Below are 19,013 nucleotides of genomic sequence, written 5' to 3'. Positions count from 1 at the left end.
TGATTTGGTGGATATAAATAAAATTGAACAGAACTTATGAATGGTTACAACTGCAGGCATAAAAAATATATCTATATATTAATCTCATATAGAAGAGCAACATTTTATTTACACTGAAATAATGAATTAACAAGTTGCCAGGTAACAGATGAGGACCCAGATTAATGGAAGGACACAACTATTGTTGGTTTCTTCACAGCCATCTATAGGTCAAGGGTCCAAAAATAGGGGGGGGGGGAAAGGTGGCAGATCTCTGGGAGAAAACTCCTTGTTGGGACATAAAGGTCAGAAGTGGATGCAAACAGTAACTTGCATAAGGTATGCAGAAGAGCATCTCTGAAGGCACACTGAAGATTTGAAACCGATGCGCTGCAGAAGCTCTCACTGGATGTATGCCTGTCGCCTCAGAACAGGAAACTGATGCCATTGTAACCACAGTGTACCGATCTTGTAACAAAGCTGTTGCTCCCTTTGCTCTATTGCCCTGCTGATTATGAAAGAACACCGCAGTGTTATTTTGTTCTGTCTCTATATTAACAGCGTTTGCGCCTAATGAGTATGTCAGGAAGTACGCATTCTGTATCTGAGGTAGAGCAGGCAGGTTTTTGACTGGTGATGTTATGTGTACCCACAGACGTTGACATAGATCGTTTAAACTGTGTAGGGACTTGTGAAAAGACGCCGTGTTTTCCTGGAAAATGTGCAAACGCCAGATATTAAAACTTTACACCAAATGACAGGTTGGAAACGTTAGGGGAACATACACTGTTTAAAAAAAATAAATATTTAAAAAACTTCATATGGGTTATGATTTTGGTTCTGATGTGCAATGTAAATGTTCCCTTTATATTTATATTTAAATTTTTTAGCAGCATCGTTGGAGGGCAGAAAAGCATAAATGTGTTTAGCTGTGTCTGCAGAGTAGAGCGCATCAAAGCACTTTGAGACCATTCTGAAACAGCATTTTCTCTCTGCTACAGTAACAGTAAAGCTAACGCTGTAGATGATGACCCAGAATGGGGAATTAACCTGAAGGTTGAATTTCTTTCTTGTGCAATCTTTAAGAAGATGAACATGACCTTGACAACTGTGCTTAATACATTCAGGTTTATCCACTTGTCCCCCTGTGCTTTTGTTTATATTGAAAATGAGATATTTCTCAGTGTGGTAGGAATATAAGCGTGGGAAAGAGGAAAGGAGAGCATGTCTGAGGCAAATTGGGAGGGTTTTCATCAGCTTGTGACCGGCCTCCCACACATGTGAGGTATTTGTTGGAACTTTCAGGCCAAGCAAGGCCAGACCTTGGAGAACTTCACAGCAACTACTTCCTCATAAATCATGCACAGTTGTAGCAACTTGACAAAAAAACCCTGCTACCTGTCTGTTATGATATCAAAGCTGATTTTTCCCCTTATGTCTCACTGTGCATGATGCTGTGTGTTGCATAAATATAACCTCTGTGACCTTTGGACTTCAGTTTAAAACATTATGTGTCAAAACCATAATCATTATTCATTCAGGAATCATCAGTTAATCCATGTGTTTCAAGGAGCTTTATTGTCCTTCGCATCACATGTTAACATGAGGTGGAATGAAATTATGTACACATGGTCCCAGAGTGAAAAGAAACAAAATAATGAAGAAACAGAATTTATTTATTTATTTTTTTTAAGTAATAAATGAATAGTTGGGGTTTTTAATTTTATTTTTGTTTTGTTTTTTTGTTTTTGCTTTTTAACAAACAGGAATGACAAGTCATAAAACAATACAAGAAATAATACTATAAGTAGAGTGCAGCAACCTGAGTACCAGTATGGAGTATGGGTATCGAGTGTAGGTATAAATATACAGGGAGTGCAGAATTATTAGGCAAATGAGTATTTTGTCCACATCATCCTCTTCATGCATGTTGTCTTACTCCAAGCTGTATAGGCTCGAAAGCCTACTACCAATTAAGCATATTAGGTGATGTGCATCTCTGTAATGAGAAGGGGTGTGGTCTAATGACATCAACACCCTATATCAGGTGTGCATAATTATTAGGCAACGTCCTTTCCTTTGGCAAAATGGGTCAAAAGAAGGACTTGACAGGCTCAGAAAAGTCAAAAATAGTGAGATATCTTGCAGAGGGATGCAGCAGTCTCAAAATTGCAAAGCTTCTGAAGCGTGATCATCGAACAATCAAGCGTTTCATTCAAAATAGTCAACAGGGTCGCAAGAAGCGTGTGGAAAAACCAAGGCGCAAAATAACTGCCCATGAACTAAGAAAAGTCAAGCGTGCAGCTGCCAAGATGCCACTTGCCACCAGTTTGGCCATATTTCAGAGCTGCAACATCACTGGAGTGCCCAAAAGCACAAGGTGTGCAATACTCAGACACATGGCCAAGGTAAGAAAGGCTGAAAGACGACCACCACTGAACAAGACACACAAGCTGAAACGTCAAGACTGGGCCAAGAAATATCTCACGACTGATTTTTCTAAGGTTTTATGGACTGATGAAATGAGAGTGAGTCTTGATGGGCCCGTGGCTGGATTGGTAAAGGGCAGAGAGCTCCAGTCCGACTCAGACGCCAGCAAGGTGGAGGTGGAGTACTGGTTTGGGCTGGTATCATCAAAGATGAGCTTGTGGGGCCTTTTCGGGTTGAGGATGGAGTCAAGCTCAACTCCCAGTCCTACTGCCAGTTTCTGGAAGACACCTTCTTCAAGCAGTGGTACAGGACGAAGTCTGCATCCTTCAAGAAAAACATGATTTTCATGCAGGACAATGCTCCATCACACGCGTCCAAGTACTCCACAGCGTGGCTGGCAAGAAAGGGTATAAAAGAAGAAAAACTAATGACATGGCCTCCTTGTTCACCTGATCTGAACCCCATTGAGAACCTGTGGTCCATCATCAAATGTGAGATTTACAAGGAGGGAAAACAGTACACCTCTCTGAACAGTGTCTGGGAGGCTGTGGTTGCTGCTGCACGCAATGTTGATGGTGAACAGATCAAAACACTGACAGAATCCATGGATGGCAGGCTTTTGAGTGTCCTTGCAAAGAAAGGTGGCTATATTGGTCGCTGATTTGTTTTTGTTTTGTTTTTGAATGTCAGAAATGTATATTTGTGAATGTGGAGATGTTATATTGGTTTCACTGGTAAAAATAAATAATTGAAATGGGTATATATTTGTTTTTTGTTAAGTTGCCTAATAATTATGCACAGTAATAGTCACCTGCACACACAGATATCCCCCTAAAATAGCTAAAACTAAAAACAAACTAAAAACTACTTCCAAAAACATTCAGCTTTGATATTAATGAGTTTTTTGGGTTCATTGAGAACATGGTTGTTGTTCAATAATAAAATTATTCCTCAAAAATATAACTTGCCTAATAATTCTGCACTCCCTGTAGGTGTAAATAAATACTTTAGCAGCAAAGGGCATGGTGACCAGCACTGATAAAATGACAGTGTCAGTAGTGATTAAGGTGCTACAATAGCAGTTCTTGTCCATTTATGTATTGAGAAAGTCTCACAGCTTCTGGAATGAAGCTGTTTCTCAGTCTGGTGGTTTTGCACTTGATGCTCCTCAGCCTCCTGCCAGAGTGGAGCGGACAAAGAGTGTGTGTGCTGGGTGAGTGGGGTCCTCATGATACAGGTGGCCATCTTCCTGCCTCTGGAGGTGTATATGTCTGTGACGGTTGGGAGGCTGCCTCCGACAACTCTCTGTGCAGCCTTCATCACCCTCTGTAGAGCTTTCCTCTCTGCCACAGTGCCGTTTCCGTGCCACATATTGATGCCAGAGCACAGAACACTCTCCACCGCACATCTGTGAAATGAGATGAGGACTGAGCTCTCCATTCCCACACGCTTCCACTTCCTCAGGAAGTAGAGCCTCTGGTGAGACTTCCTTATCAGGCTGGAAGTGTTGTTTTTCCTGCACCAATCCTTTAAGTGTTCCACCTACTTCCTGTAGCCAGTCTCATCATTGTCTGCAAACTTTACAATATGACAGCCTGGGTGGTTGGGTGAGCAGTCATATGTAAGCAGCGTGAACAGGAGGGGGCTTGGCACACAGCCCTGAGGCTAGCCAGTGTTGAGGACTATGGAAGATGAGGAGACGTTGTGGATCCTCACAGACTGCGGTCTGTTGGTCAGGAAGTCCAGAACCCAGTTACAAAGAGAGGAGCTCAGTCCCAGGGTCAGCCATTTATGTTTTTGATTTTACATCATTTACACTAAAAATAAATAAATTCTGGAGTCTTTAAAATGATATATACAAAACACAGACTGATATGTTTTTTACCACCTTTATACTCCATTTGAGAACTCAAATCACTCCCTACTGTAAGTCTTATTCAACGCGGACACCCATCGGAGCGACTTAGTATCTCAATATATTAATAGGTACGACTCATCAATATAGTAAACGTGAGTATCTGCCAGAGAAATATTCTCGGTGTGCTGTGTTTTAATCAACAGAGTTTTCATGGCCACATTTTGAATTCAGTGGAAGGTGGACGGTGCCTGTGCTCCTCTGATGGACGATGCTTTGACTCGGGAGTGAGATAGTGGAGTCTTACAGGTCACCTTTTTACCACTATCAGTGGTAAAAAGGTGCCTGGAAAGCAGTTTTTTTTCATAGCTGAACTCCAACAAGGGACGAGATCAGGATTTTCATTTTATAGAAATTAGGCTGAGTAGTTCACTCGCCATAAAAACGAGAGCAAAACTGTATGTGTGTGCTGTTGGGGAAATGAACAGTTTTCCACAGGCAAGGTTAGAAATGCAGTTCTTTAGTTACATAGTATCATAGTACATATAGAGTCATAGTATCTTTATTGTTTACAAGCATGGACAGAAACTTGTACCATATCACAAATCAGAATAGGATTACATTTGTATCGCATTTCTTACCATTCCTCAGGCTGTCCTTAGACTGGTACCAGCTGGCCTAAACAGCCTCCCTCATGTTTGTTGAAACCTTTTTGCTTTGTCTCCGCAGCATTTGTGGAAGACACAAGGTCATTCTTCTCATGAGATAACACTAAAGTCTGTGCAAGGCCCCTTCTGGCTTTGTTTTCAAAGAAATGTTAGCACAGAGGCGATTCAAGGATCAGAGCTTTGAGGGTGCTGAGAACCCAGAGAGCTGCCCAGCCATGCAAGATCATCTTTACTCATCACGATGAGACTCCTTCCCTGTCAGTCCCTGCATCCTTAAATGTCTCCAGTCGTCCCGAGTTCTCTCTGACTGTCTCCTAGGTGCATTTAAACCCCTCCTACTCAATGTCCTCGTCGTCTGTTGTCTTTGTGTCTGTTATCAGTCATCATAATTTTACCATCTCTGTGCAAGTCTGCAATTTTTTTTAAAATTAAATCATAAGATTCTTAAATTCATCAAGTCTCTCTGTGCCTGGGTCCTCGTCACAAAACATCACATCGCTGTTTTGTGCATTTTAACACAATTTCAATCAATCAAAGCTTTATTCGTCACATGCAGGTTGCCCTGCAGTGAAATGGGACCCCCCCCCCGACCTTACACATATAGCACAAACATTACATGGGGATACAGGTCGGAGATTGGTAGAATCAGAGAAAAAAAAACATTGAAATGTACACTACAATGGGGAAAGTACAAGAGGAAAAAAAGAGACCCCTACTCATGCTATGCTTCCATGGTAGGACAGCATGAGAACAGGAAACAAAAAAACTCCTCTGCACAAAAAAACACATAAATGTCCACAGCACAACATTGTGAAGACATGACAAGCCACAGGGGTGGGTGGGGGGTGAGGAGTAATCCGAAGCGAACACAGCAGCCGCCCTGCACAGCGCTACCATTCCAGCGCGGCACACAGACCCGCCGTGTTCCCTCGGAGGAAACAAGCATCAAAGGCGTTGGAAAGGGAGGGGGGATGAGTGAGTGCCTATCAGTGTAAGTGTATGTGTGTGCGTGTCCATAGTTCAGCTGAGACAGTGTCCTTCGCCCTATCAGGCTAAGTAAACAGTCCTCCAGCCAATCCAGGTGTCCTTGCATGGGATGGGAAGAATAGCCGTAACACAGTTGTTATCAGGGAGTGATTGTTTGGCTCCAGCCTTGGGCCTGCAGCTGGCGCCGTGATGGGGATCCGCAATGTTCATGTTGATTTTGTTGCGAGCAGCCCAGGAGAATTTTCAGGCTGCCCTAACACCGACACTGGTCTCCCGATCTCCCGTTGGAGAGTCGCGAGCCTCCCCATGATGGTATCAAACTTCTGTTCCATGGTGTTATCATTCTTTTGATTCTGAGACCTCACAACTGCAGTGATCCGTTCCGCGATGTCTTCCAACTGTCGCTCAAGGGTCTCATTTTGAGCAGGCCTCTCTCTGATGTATCCCCCCATACGCTCAATGGTGTTGTTTTGAGCCTTCACAGCAGCTGCAAGCGTCTCCAAGGTGTTGACCATATTAGGTTCGTTGTGAGAGGTTGCGCCTCGTTCCATTGCTTCGATTCCAGCGGGCAGCCTTGGGGGGGTTTGAACAGCCGGTTCCGCTCTCTTCCCCAAATCCCCACATTTGTGAAAGAAAAGCAAAACACTTTTTTGAAAAGTCTGTAACAAAACCATCAAATCTGATAAAGGTTATTTAAATAATCTTAAAAGACTACTATTGCAAAAGAAGAATGGATTGGAATAAAAAAATACATATCCTAATCTTAATTACTGGGGGAGAATAATGAATGATGCTCATAGTGAGTAAGAAGTAAAGTGAGTGCATTTTTTGGACAGAGATTCACTTTTAATGTGTATGTATAATATAATACAGATACATAAAAAATACACTCCAAAAATAGAAGTGTTATGTATGTGTGTGTGTGTCAAAAGGTGACCCTGCGAAGGCTCCCCAGACCTGCTGGCACTAGGGAGTCCAGCAGTTCACCTAAACAAAAGGCTCTTATACTCAAACAGATATAGATGTGTTTACCATACCACATATCAGAAAGAGAAGGTGCGACCTCTCTCATGACCTTAGAATATGTGTGGTATGCCAGGACACTCTGTGTACCATAAAAGAGGAGTACGTTCACTCTTTTCCAGAGTGTCCTGGCATACCACACATAGTCTTTGCAGACTACTAAGGGTCAGACATTCTATCTGTGAGAGTTGATATTTTTTATATTGTCATTTATGCTTAGATATATATAATCATTTGTATGCTGATAAAAATCATTTTCATTATTAAGTCTGATCAGGTCTGCACTTGTGTACCATGAGATGAGAGGAAGCGGCCTCGACATTATAATTTCCGTTATAGCTTTAGAAACCAGACTGTTCTGTTCTATAAAAGTGTGAGACTTCACACCTTTAAATGTTCATTTGAGACATGAACTATTGCAAGCTCCTGTTTTTATCGTTTAGCAAGATGCTTACTTCTGCTTTTCTGCATACCTTTTCTCCATACCTCATACACACACATTAAGTTCATTGAAAGGTTGTATGTCTATGTATGGTATGGCTGAAAACACACACATCCCCACACACAGAATACAGATACATTGATGCAGATATGCCTGCTTGAGAATGTCACGTGTATTTGCAATCGCATATTCATGTATGTGACAATAAAAAGGGCTGTAGCGAAGGAGTCAGTCGAAGTTGGCCGAGTTCAGGTGAAGGGATCTTTTAGATTTTTTCTTTTATTTTAACCTATTTCCTGTTTCACTTTAGTAACAGGTTGGAATTTTGTGTTGTAAGATTTATGAGTTTCATGCTTTCATAGTGGTACTTGGGAGAGCTTGACATTTTCTCACTGTTTGGCACTTTCTGATGCGCAAATGTGGTGCATGTACTACAGCAGTCATAAAGACAACTAGATGGTCCAAAAGTTGGCCTACCTATTATTGGCTGCGGTTTTAGTAGAGTTTTGGCTGAACCACATTAAAATATATCAATAATTTTAATCTCCCCAATCAATTATAATGTTATGTTGGAATGTTGTTAAAGAGGGTAAAAAAAAATGTATCAACCCGGTTTGTTTTTCAGATTCCTTATAGCAGCTTTAATATATGGAGAACACAACTTCCTGATTGTATGAGTAAAATTCAGTCTTTTTTTCTTTGTCAGTTTAACAGTTTCTGTTGTGCCTGTCACTGTTCCCTGTCTGTTTTCTTACCTGGTTCTTCCTGACCTTGCCCTTTCTCCTCACGTTCCCCTCTTTCGTCTCTCCCTCTTTGGACTGACAATCATACACAAATAGATTGGATTCAATTAGATGAAAAATTACATTAATATGAAAACAATACTATTAAGATCACTAATAAAAAAGTCATCTCTCGGTGTACTTTCAACCAAAAGGCAAATAACCAAACCACACGTACACCTAATAAAAGCAATAAATATTGAAACACTGATCCAACATTATTCTTGACTGACGGATCATTTGATCTTACACTTTTACCTGGATGTGGCTCCTTTTTTTTTTTTTTTTTTTGAAAAAACTCCCTTATATCCATTATGAACCTGGCTGTCTCTGTAGACAAATACACACACAACAGGAGTTATAAGGCTAATGGGCATCCAGTCAGTTAGCTAGTTAGTACCTTGGGTTTAATATCGTCACATGACAAAATAACCAACGGACTGTAGGGTAGCAAACATCGTCGTAAAAGTCGAAGGAGCTTGGAAAGAAAAGCATCTGGACTTCTTTAAGTTGCTTGAAGACGTTTCACCTCTCATCGGAGAAGCTTCTTCAGTTCTAGGGTCAAATGGTGGAGAGTCCCAGATTTAAACCCTGTGGGAGTAGTCCCTCAAGAGGGACAAAATGGACCCCCTAATGATCCTCTACCTAATCACATGAGCCAAGGTGTGAAAACGGGAGTGGGTCACAATCAGCCAGGGTTTCGGGTGAGCTCATTGTGAAACCTGGCCCGACCCTATCATGTGATTTCTTGATGTCAGATGGCCCAGGGTGTGAGTGGGCATTAAGGCGTCTGGGAAGGGATCTCAAAACTGGATTATAGATGGCAGACAGTTGGTGTCGTAAACCACCGCCTCTGTTCAAAGATGGTCGCTCACAATGGACATAAATGGCATCTTTTACTCCTCTTTCAAACCATCTGTCTTCTCTGTCCAAAATGTGAACATTGGCATCCTCGAAAGAGTGACCTTTGCCCTTTAGATGCAGATAGACTGCTGAGTCTTGTCCCGTGGAGGTGGCTCTTCTATGTTGTGCCATGTGCTTGTGAAGTGGCTGTTAGGTCTCTCCAATGTAGAGGTCTGGGCATTCCTCGCTACAAACTAAACTCAGGAGAGTTTTCTCCAAGCACGACATCCCAGTGTATTACAGACCCAGCAACACACTCAGACAAAAACCAGTTCATCCGAATGACAAAACTCCTGAACACAAACTTAACAATTAGTGTATGCTATACAGGATGACTGAGAACCTTCACAGACATATCGTCGAAAAAAACGTTTTCAACACTGCAGGTTACCTGGGTGTAATGTTTTTCAGCTAAAAAGAAACATGGTCTGACTTCTACCTATATAAAGAGTAACTGAAGGTTAAATGCAGCTAACATGTCCTGTTTTAAGCTACGCACTCACACATCCGCTCTGCTGCTTCTCGGCCACCATCGCTCTGGCAGAAAGGGCGCTAGAGTCAGGGGAGAGGTGGGCTGGACCAAACCATTTCTTTTTTGGGGGGGGGAATAGCTATACTTTTGTTGTTGAACTATTACGTCTCAACCAAGCACTGTATGGTTTTTATAATTTTAGTAGTGTGTCACACAAATAGCAAACATTCAAACAGTCAAAAAAAAGTAAAAAAAGTTTCAGGTCAATGAAATAATAGAAAGCATAGAAATAAAACAATAGCCAACTGAAAATTGGGTATTAATGTATGTAGGCTCAAAGGGGGGGGGGAACAAGAAAGCTAATATAAGTTACAAATAAAGATTTCTCAAAGACTCATATTGAACAAATTGTACATTAATCTTCAGTTTGGGATAATAAAGTCGTTTATTTCCTCAAGCAGCTTGCAAAATATCTCATCCTTTCACTGCTGTTTCTGTCTGTGTGCTGGGAACAGACAGGACAAACAGGACATGTCGGCCTTGTGATAAAAGATTATGACTGGAAGATGAGTTGAATTCAGTCTGAAGGGGTGTGCAGTTATAAGAAAATTCGTTACAAACTGCTGATGCACATAGGTGGCTCGACAATAATGACATGAGGAGAGTTGTGGCACAACTGGTCTTCCACAGCCCTTGAAGCACAGCTACTCCCTCTCTTGGCCAGCTCTCTGAAGACAAGGGTTTTTGAAACAATGCTGTGAAGTCACAAACTTCAAGATACTTCAACGAGGAAACAAGCAGAAGAGCCCTAATTTTCTGACATCAACAGCCTGCAGCAGGATCAGCGTGTCTTTCACTTTTTACCTTTAAAGAATGAACAGATTAGACAAAGCATGGGGGTGAAGCAGGTTAGATGCGATTGCTTGGCGTTCATTATAAAGGTGGGTGTGGCATAGACCACATTACTACCCAGCGGACGGAACATGTGACGCTACGCTGTCTTACTACTACCAGCGTCGTTTGAATCCACGGTTAAAGCTCACTGCAGCTGCGAGACCCTCCAGCTCCACAGGTAAGCACCCAACCTAACTGCTTCAGCATACTGCGGTATTAGACACCACGGAGAAACTTTGTTATCCAGAAAGTAGCGGCTCCGCGTTTGTTTAATGTTCCTGCTCAAGTTTAATTAGTTCATTAGTTAAAACGGACTTTTTTTTTAGTCAACTCTGAGACAAGTCACAGCAACAAATCCTCTGATATTTTGTGCAATATGTGGACCTTTGTTTTGCGTCGTGTCCAGGACGGCAGGAAGCTGCTTTAACAGACTGACATGCAGCGCCACCCGATGGTGACAGTGTAATTGCAGCTGCATTTCCTCCCATCTTTCTTTCAGCTTTATTTCAAGGAGTTTTACAAAACTTCTGAATTTAGAATAATTTCTAGTTTTATACACAGTCACCCTCTCAATTTTTAGAGGCTCAAAAGTAACCGTACTAACTCAAATAAGGATTGTTTTTAATACTTGGATGAAACTCTTGTGTTTGATGTTTTTAACCCATGGGCATCATCAGGTGCTTTACTGCAGCCACCTTCAGTTACTTGGTTGAGATCAGTTGACTTGTGTGGAGTTATGTTATATTATATGTGATAGTATTAGCTTGCTGGGTTATATAGAGTAATAATATTATCTAGCTGCATTGTAGTATGTATTATCTTAGGGTCAGGCCTTTGTGCAAAGACAGCCTTCTGTGTGAAGCTGTAGGAGAAAAATAGTCAGAGAGAGAAAACAGCATTTACAGGAAATGGTGCAGAAAAAGCATCACTAACAGCTGTCTAACACATCTGGATAAGTATAGAGTGGAAAGCAGAACTAGGTAGCGAAGCTTAAGGTGCCTAAAGAGTTCATTTAAAAGCCACCTGCATAGGTAAGAAATGAGGGCACGTGCAGGGAAGCAGAAGTTGGGGAGGATAACCACGCAAGGAGGTGTTTTTATTGAAACTGCGCATGAATAATTTGGACAACAACACAGAGTACTAAGCATACAGGAAAAGCAGGTGTGAAAGGAGGAAATCTGGTAAGAAATACTATATCTGTAACAGACTGAGGGCGCACCCATCGGCTCTGCAGGAGGTTTCGCGCTGTGCGCATCTCCCAGGTACATGGTGAATAAAGAATTGTTGGATTGAAGCGTTCTGTCTCGAGTTGTTTCTTTTACCAGGTCAGAATCCAAAAATCAGGGAGGGACAATCGGTCCGACACTTGCCTTAGCTATGTTAGCTGTTTCTTTGTTTTGAAAAGCTCAGGTTGCTTTTGCAGCGTGCTTGGGGTCATTATTTATTAGGACTGTGAAGCGTGGTCCACATTTAGCAGCATCTGAGCAGAAAGTGTAGCCCGTGAGCTGTTTCTCCTGTGAGCATCTGAAAAGTGTGGACTAGAGTTTGGCTACCGTCAAACTGAAAACGAGCTGAATTTCTTTTCAGTGAAAGAGTCAAAACTTGTTTAAACTTTCATGCTTTAATTTCAGTTGTGAATAACATGTAGGTTTATAACATTGCATTTTTATTTATATTTTACTAATAAAAAAACTCGTTTATTTACAGCATCCAGAGTTTGTTTTTTTTAATTGGGTTTGTAATTTGTTCCCATTCCCTTAGTTGAATCTATAAAAATGCCAACGATAACACACCGCGATTGACAAAAATTGTATTTTTGTACCAACAAGGAGATTCCCAAAGAGCGATTAGCCAACACACACAGTATGAGAATCCCCCTCCCTACCAGGAGACATCTCCCGTGTCTCTACCATAACTCTGCATGAGGTGAACAAACCAGCATTGCTTTGAAACTTAAGCTCCATCTTGGGTTTTCAGGTGGTGTTTTTCTACAGTTGCAGCATGCAGCCAGGTAAGTCATGCCTTCTACTAACTGTATGTAAGCTTGCTGCATATAGCCCATTCTCTTTCTGTAATTCCTCCATTTGTAGGTGTTTTAAGAAGAAGCCAGCTGCTGGATTCTCTGAAGGCGTACCTGAGCAACAAGGAGAGACTACAACCCATAATAGGTGTGCCGCAGCAAATCCCACTTTTAGTGTGTAAACGGTTCTTTATTCAGTGTGTGCTGAAGTAATATGTGTTTTTAATGTGCACTTAGGCTTGGGCTGCATTACAGAATGTGTGAAGGCTGGTGCGTCGAGCACAGAAGCGCTGTACGTGTGTGGGGCGTGCGTGTGTCGCCTCAGTAAGGCTGACATGCGTAACCACATACTGGGAAGTCTCCACAGATTCAACTACATTGTAAGTAGTACTGGAGAAGGATTGGTGACAGCAGATCATGTGCTGCGTTGGATTTTACTAACAGATTATGGTTTGTTTGTTTTTAAAAGAAAACCTGGCACCCTCACTTGGTATCAAAATGGCAGGAGAGCTCCGACCTGTCCAAGCTGGCATGGCCGCTGATGGAGATGGCCAAGAAGCTTGAGGAAAAAGAGGGACCGGGAGACATCCAGGTCTGTTGCTTTTATTGTGCGTGCTTTCTTGTAGTCATAAACTGCAAATTATTGTGGATGCTCATATGTTTTTGCACCTTCATACGAAGTTGTTAGAGGTTGAAGATGGTGTATACCAGAGGATGGAAACATCCAGTGAAAATGATGGTCAGTGAATGTTTGACTGTTCTTTCCCCATCTCACAGTCTTCTCTTGATTACTCTCACTTTTTATGTTTTTGGCAATTTTTCTGCATGCACGTGATTATTTTTCCCTTCATAAGTATCTTTTCATCTCTCTGATACTGCAGCAGTAACTCTCATAGGTTCCTTAAGAGATGCACAGGGTGAAACTGAGAGTTATCCAGAGACTACAGCTTTGCACTATCCCACTGAATCCCAGAGGACTGTAGTGTTTGCACAGAACCAGCCCACACGGTCCAAGAAATCCTTCAAGGCTGACACAAACTCAGGCAAGATCTCAGCGCACACTAACAAGCCAGCACCGCAGCTGATGCATGCAAACTTTGATCCTTCTGTTAAGTCAGAGGTCTACTTAGTCAACCCGTTCACATCCCAGTTGGATTCTCCCGAACCCTTTGTGTTTTCAGAGCACACCAGCAGCTTTCCTGATGACTACACTGGAACCAAGACTCTCATAGGTGAGAACACACAAAGACTGGCACCAAAAGAGTTAAAAAAAACAAAAAATAATAATAAAAAAAGGCCTTGAAGTTGCACGGTTGTGGCGGACTGCAAACTCTTTCATGTGCCTCTCCAGTAAAGTTTCTCATCTCACAGTCCAACTCCAGTCTCGAACCACAGCTGGTGATCGTAATTCCCATGAAATGGAAATGTTCTTTATTTTTTTGTTTCTCATGTTTTCAACAGGTCTCGACTGTGTGGTCGAGTATAGAAGTGAAGATGGCTGCTCTTACTGTTTCTTATGCCACTGCTGCCGCATCAAATCCAACAAGAAGGACATCACTGAACACCTGACCAGCCCCTCACACCTCATCAACTACTTGGTCTGTTTGTTCTGGATCAGTTACCAGAATAGATTATAGCAAAGGTTCTTTAGTATTATGCATGCAAAAAGCGAGGTAAGTATAGTTTAAAGTTAGTGAATATAATTTTTTATAGATGGAAACTCATCCTGAGGAGGTGACTGCGGAGCTTAAAGACAAACCTCACCTTCTTCAGTCTTTGGCAAAGAAAGTGGAGCGAGAAACGGGGCGAGGAGAGTTGAAGGTATCCCTTTTTCTTTGCAGCACAGAATTTCCTGCTGGGATTCTGCCACATGTGACGTGACTCTCAGTGTCTTTTCCCCCAAACAGTCTTGGTTTCACCTGTACTCGTCTGTCCTTTAGTTTATAAACCTCTCATGTTCTCAGGTAGTGCATGTTCCAGAAAACCTTTGTGCGCTACTCACTGGCAAAAGTTACCACTGGTGTAAGTATGGGTTATTTTTCTTTTGCTTGGCCATAAACCATTCACTTCATTTTCTACATCTCTGCTCTTGTAAGTATAACATTTACCTGCCTCCTTTTTTTTTTTTTTTTTGACAGCAGGTCTGTGATAGATCAAACCACTGCAAAAAACAGGCTTTTTTTTTTCCTGACGTGTCATTATTGAAACATTCAGTTAAAAAGCAGGACAAAATAGACATATCGTAGAGTTGTTCTACAGGCACAGACACAGGTACCCACTCAGTGATTTGTTGAAAGTGTTATACTCTAAATACAGTTGTGGTCAGAAATCTTTTTTAAGGAGAAAAAAAAAAAGAGAGAAGAAGGTTACATCCAGTCATCCTGGGCATGAATATCATGGCATTTCTGGGCTTTTAATGATTTCTTTGAACTGTTCTTTTTCCAGGGTGAAGTGATTGATTCTTTGAGTTCATTTAAATCTGTTTGTTTCCTGGCACAGAACCAGCTTTAAGTGTAGTCCACAAATTTACAAATTAGTTGAGGTCGGGACTTCGGGAAGGCCATTCCAGCAGCTTAATATTAGCCTGCTTTATCCATCCCCAAAACCAATTTTTATTAACTTTTTGAACCATTATATTATTGGCACATCTGTGTTCAATTTGAACCATCTAGCTGTTAATTTGAGGTGAAGTTGAAATATGTGCTACCACCACAATACTTGAAAGTTGGTGCCATGCTCTCAGGTTTGAAAACCTCACCTTCATAGCTGCAAACAGCTCAATCTTTCTGACCATAAAACGCTTTGGTTTTATGTTCAGCTTGACGGTGTCAATTTTTGGAGCACAGGTTTCTTTCTTGCAGTATAAACCTGTGGACCGTGAATGTGTTCCTGGGTCATTCCTGAACATCCCAACCAATTTAAAAATGTCAAAAGACATTGTGGAACCTTTACCACCACTTATTTAAAAATGTAAGCGAGTGTATGTATATTTATACAACTGTATACTTATGTGTACAGTTATGCTATAACTGGATTTTTACAGAGAAGTGTAACTTTTATGCCGTCTGAATTTTGCCTGGATCACGTTTTGTCAGTGCATCTTTGGCACTCACCATGCAGAGTGTGTCCTTTGTTCAGTGCAGTTTCCCACTTGTCAGGGATGTCGGCTCTCTAGATTTTCTTGTATTCATTAATGCCCACTTGAATTTTTTTTTTTTTTTTTTTTTTTTTTTCCCCCCACCCAGTGTTCCTTGCATTTCTTTATTTTATTTTATTTTTGTATGCCACTGTATTGTTTTGGATATTTTCCAGGCATAAAGATGCTGCAATCTGGATGGAAAGGTGCTGACATTAAACAAAAGGAAATAGATGCCAAAGGTTTGTATCTTTGCAAGCTAGAGTTCACACTTTCTCAGCAAACTGCTTTTAACTTATTCCTTTTCTTTATGTCTAAGGGCTGAGCATGAACCAGACATCCGCTGAAGGCATGTCAGAGAAATGCACTTTAATGAAGTCAAAGAGGAAGAAAAGAGTAAAAGCAAAGAGAGAGACTGTTTTTAATGTCAGCCTGCCTATTACCAAAGGTTTATTACTGATGAAGAGGATGTCTTTCAGCAGCAAAAGCCTCCCTCCATCAGCTACATCCCCTCCCTTTAATTTAGATCTCACGTCCTCCCCGGGGTCAGAGATTGTGGAGTTAGACTGTGATGGTTTGTCATCTGAACTAAACCATGCAGAAACCTCTCCACTACAGCACAGCCCCTGTGATGGAGGTCCAGAGACTGGTGGGTACACGCCAGAAGGAAACTTTACAATCCCCCATTTTCAAAACAGAGATGGTTATGTCAGTGACGGCGTGCACATCAGTCAGTCTGAAGACATAACAGGGAGAAACGACTATGTTTACTGGGAAAGAAGGGAGAACAGGCATCATGACGACCAAGAAAAGTCAGCCGAGATATCTTCTAAAAAGTGGGAAAATGAAGAGATGCATAATGAAGCAGTGTTTCCTGCTGTGCCATCTTCCTCTAACTCTTCCTACGGACATAGGGAGTGTTGGACCGAGGAGGGGTATAAGCCAGCTGCAGAGGATAAGAATGGAACAAGAGAGCAGGGTTTGAGAGAAGAGGCACGCATAGACGCTGGTCCACATTATTACCAACAACACTTTCAGAATCCGCACATGCCATGCGATAATGCAAGTCTTCAGACGGGCAGTGTAAGTGGGTATTACGATGTATGGGGTCATCTGGGTCCTTATATAAATAGTGCTGGTGTGAACATGCTAACTCAATCAGTAGATCCCTGTGTGTACAGCGGCAGCATTGCACACTACACAGCGCTCACCAATGACTGTGCCCAGGCAGCTCCACACAATTATGGGATACCGACTACATCTTATGAAGCCAGTCAAGGACAGCGTGGGTGGATGTCTTACCCCAGCTACAACACTGGCTCTCTGGCAAACCCTGGCCAGCACTTTCTCCCTCCGGTCTGCAGTAGTGTTACGGACTGGAGTCTAACACACTCTTATGCCTTCAGCCAACCTTCTAAACCTCAGTGTGCTGTGTCCCAAACTGATCTGTATTTCAGCTGAATCAAATCACATTTGGATGGTCCAGCGGGGGATTTACTTGCAATGTGACATCTTTATTTTTTTATTATAGTTCTGCTGATTTCTGTAATGAATGTGAGCCTGCTGATGGAGGTGCAGTAATATAAGCAGTGTCGGGTTTTTTTTTTTTTTGTTTTTTTTTTTTGTTTTTTGTTTTTTGTTTTTTGTTTTTTTTTGTCTGCTGGGACTTTTAGGTTTAAACTTTGTGGAGACTGAAAGTCAAAGAGCACTAATGAGGTGAAACAGCACTCCTTATCCACTAATCCAGTCGTTATAAGAGAAGTAGAAGAATTGAAGATACTGGGCATTTAAATAGAACTCACTCGTGTATTTCCAAGTTCACATTCAGTGAAGGCTGAGAAACGTGCCCGTAAACACTAAACAGCTACCTGTGTGTATATTTTTATTCTTTTATTGTGTTTGTTATGAAGTTGTTCAAACTGGCTATTTGTTTTCTGTTTTTGACCGTTACAGCAGTGTTTTTTGTTTTTGTTTTTTTAAATCTACATTTATGCCTTTTTAACTCCAGAAAACAAGACAAATGTGTGAAACATCACATTAGGTTTAAGTGGATTCACTGTATTTTTTTAGGAGAAATATTGAGATATGTTTGACTGCTTTTATGAAATTAAAAAACAGTTTTTTAAAACAGTTCTGACCCGTGTGGCTGAATTTTTATTTATTTTTTTTTGCACCAGTAGAGTTTGAACTTTAACCAATTATGTGACCAAATATCATTTTCCTTGCAGGTTCAAACAAAAGAGTTTGTTATTTTTCCTTTCAAGCAGTCACGGTAGGTTATGTAATGTCCTGTGGCGTAATACTCACAAGCTTGCTCAAATTCAGCGAGGAAACACAAACTTTGTCCACTCAGCGATTAATGCAGATCACTGTAAAAAGCCAGTCTTACTGTAAATATTAAAACACGTTAATGGTTCTGTGTTTGCTTTGGAGTAAGTTTGACTCTGTAGTACGCCCATTATTCAATACCTTGCAGAACCATGTTTACCAGCAATAACGTAGTGGCTTTCTGTGCAAGCTCATCTTTTCATTTCTGAGGTCTTGTGGTGCAACTTTGCAAACCCTAAGCTGTGCTGCCGTGTTCTTTTCTCCTGGCGACCATTTCAAACAAGCCACATTTGTTCACTCTTTTTGAAATTGTATCTTTTCTTTGCAGCAACACTGGACACAGAAAAGATACAATTTGGGGCTCTTTACTGCTGGATTGATTGTGGCATTGTGTTAACACAGATCAGTTGCCTACCAGTAAATTGCCAAAACCTCTGCTTATATAGAGGTGCTCACACTTGCTGATGATCAGTTAATCAAGTGCATTTGATTAGCAGCACCTGGCTCCTATGGAAACAGCATGTACTAAATTTGTGAGCTATCTATGAATGTGAATCACACTTCCAGTAAATCCAGGTAGTGCTAGATAGTAACTAATTTCTATATGCACAGAATATTTATTATGAACAGTGAATACATCAAAAAATACATTATATTAATGTTTATGCAGATGCATGTAAACTTTGGGCAATAGATTGGAACAGGAACAACACAATATCATGTACTCAACTTTAAAATATCTGCATATGATTGATTGTACAACAGAGGTGGTCACGAAGAAAATAAACACAGGTTGATATCACTGCAGTGGCCTCCTAAGAAATGTAGGAGGAATAAGAGGCAGAAGTAAAAGTTGAGAGGAGGAGGACATCATGAATCTTAGACTGTATAAATATATGCAATACTCGTCAGTCTGGATAGTAAAGAAATTTGTGGAATTACATGTTTCTGATGTCCAATATATTAACAATGGAGATTGATATTTAAATTAGCATTTCAGAAAAATGAATTACTATCTAATGGTAGATGAATATTGCAGATTTTTTGTATTTAACTTCAGATTTTAAGCATATTAACGTTGGTTAGCGTAATAA

At 41.1% G+C, this 19,013-nt stretch overlaps 2 protein-coding genes across 6 annotated transcripts; one reads left to right on the top strand and one right to left on the bottom strand.

Moving 5' to 3' along the window:
* Window positions 1-5,453: 5,453 nt before the first annotated feature.
* LOC145423454 (uncharacterized) lies at window positions 5,454-9,994 on the bottom strand. 4 transcript variants are annotated; one of them, XR_013904497.1, is made up of 3 exons: window positions 8,425-9,994; window positions 8,140-8,202; window positions 5,454-6,524 (listed from the first exon to the last, which is right to left on the bottom strand). XR_013904497.1 is itself a non-coding variant. In XM_080295952.1 (3 exons), the coding sequence occupies exons 1-3, from the start codon at window positions 9,600-9,602 to the stop codon at window positions 6,126-6,128; spliced, it is 492 nt and encodes a 163-aa protein (XP_080152078.1). In that variant the 5' UTR covers window positions 9,603-9,623; the 3' UTR covers window positions 5,454-6,125. The 4 variants fall into 4 exon arrangements, 1 of the variants encoding a protein (XP_080152078.1); XR_013904496.1 differs by having other exon boundaries at window positions 8,567-9,994; XR_013904498.1 differs by having other exon boundaries at window positions 9,461-9,641.
* Window positions 9,995-10,510: 516 nt separating this feature from the next.
* On the top strand, window positions 10,511-17,721 carry LOC113014858 (uncharacterized). Of its 2 annotated transcripts, XM_026156640.2 has the most exons (13): window positions 10,511-10,613; window positions 12,413-12,446; window positions 12,526-12,603; window positions 12,693-12,835; window positions 12,925-13,047; window positions 13,137-13,194; window positions 13,337-13,498; window positions 13,637-13,687; window positions 13,917-14,053; window positions 14,169-14,276; window positions 14,420-14,477; window positions 15,768-15,833; window positions 15,911-17,721. In XM_026156640.2, exons 2-13 carry the CDS (start codon window positions 12,437-12,439, stop codon window positions 17,050-17,052), a joined length of 2,136 nt encoding a protein of 711 aa, XP_026012425.2. In that variant the 5' UTR covers window positions 10,511-10,613; window positions 12,413-12,436; the 3' UTR covers window positions 17,053-17,721. The 2 variants fall into 2 exon arrangements, with proteins under 2 accessions (XP_026012425.2, XP_080152069.1); XM_080295943.1 differs by having other exon boundaries at window positions 14,594-15,968.
* The last annotated feature ends 1,292 nt before the right edge of the window (window positions 17,722-19,013 follow it).

This window comes from Astatotilapia calliptera, chromosome 22 (assembly GCF_964374335.1).
Source record: "Astatotilapia calliptera chromosome 22, fAstCal68.1, whole genome shotgun sequence".
In the NCBI taxonomy this organism is placed as follows: domain Eukaryota; kingdom Metazoa; phylum Chordata; class Actinopteri; order Cichliformes; family Cichlidae; genus Astatotilapia; species Astatotilapia calliptera.
This window is presented reverse-complemented; position numbering and strand designations above follow the sequence as displayed.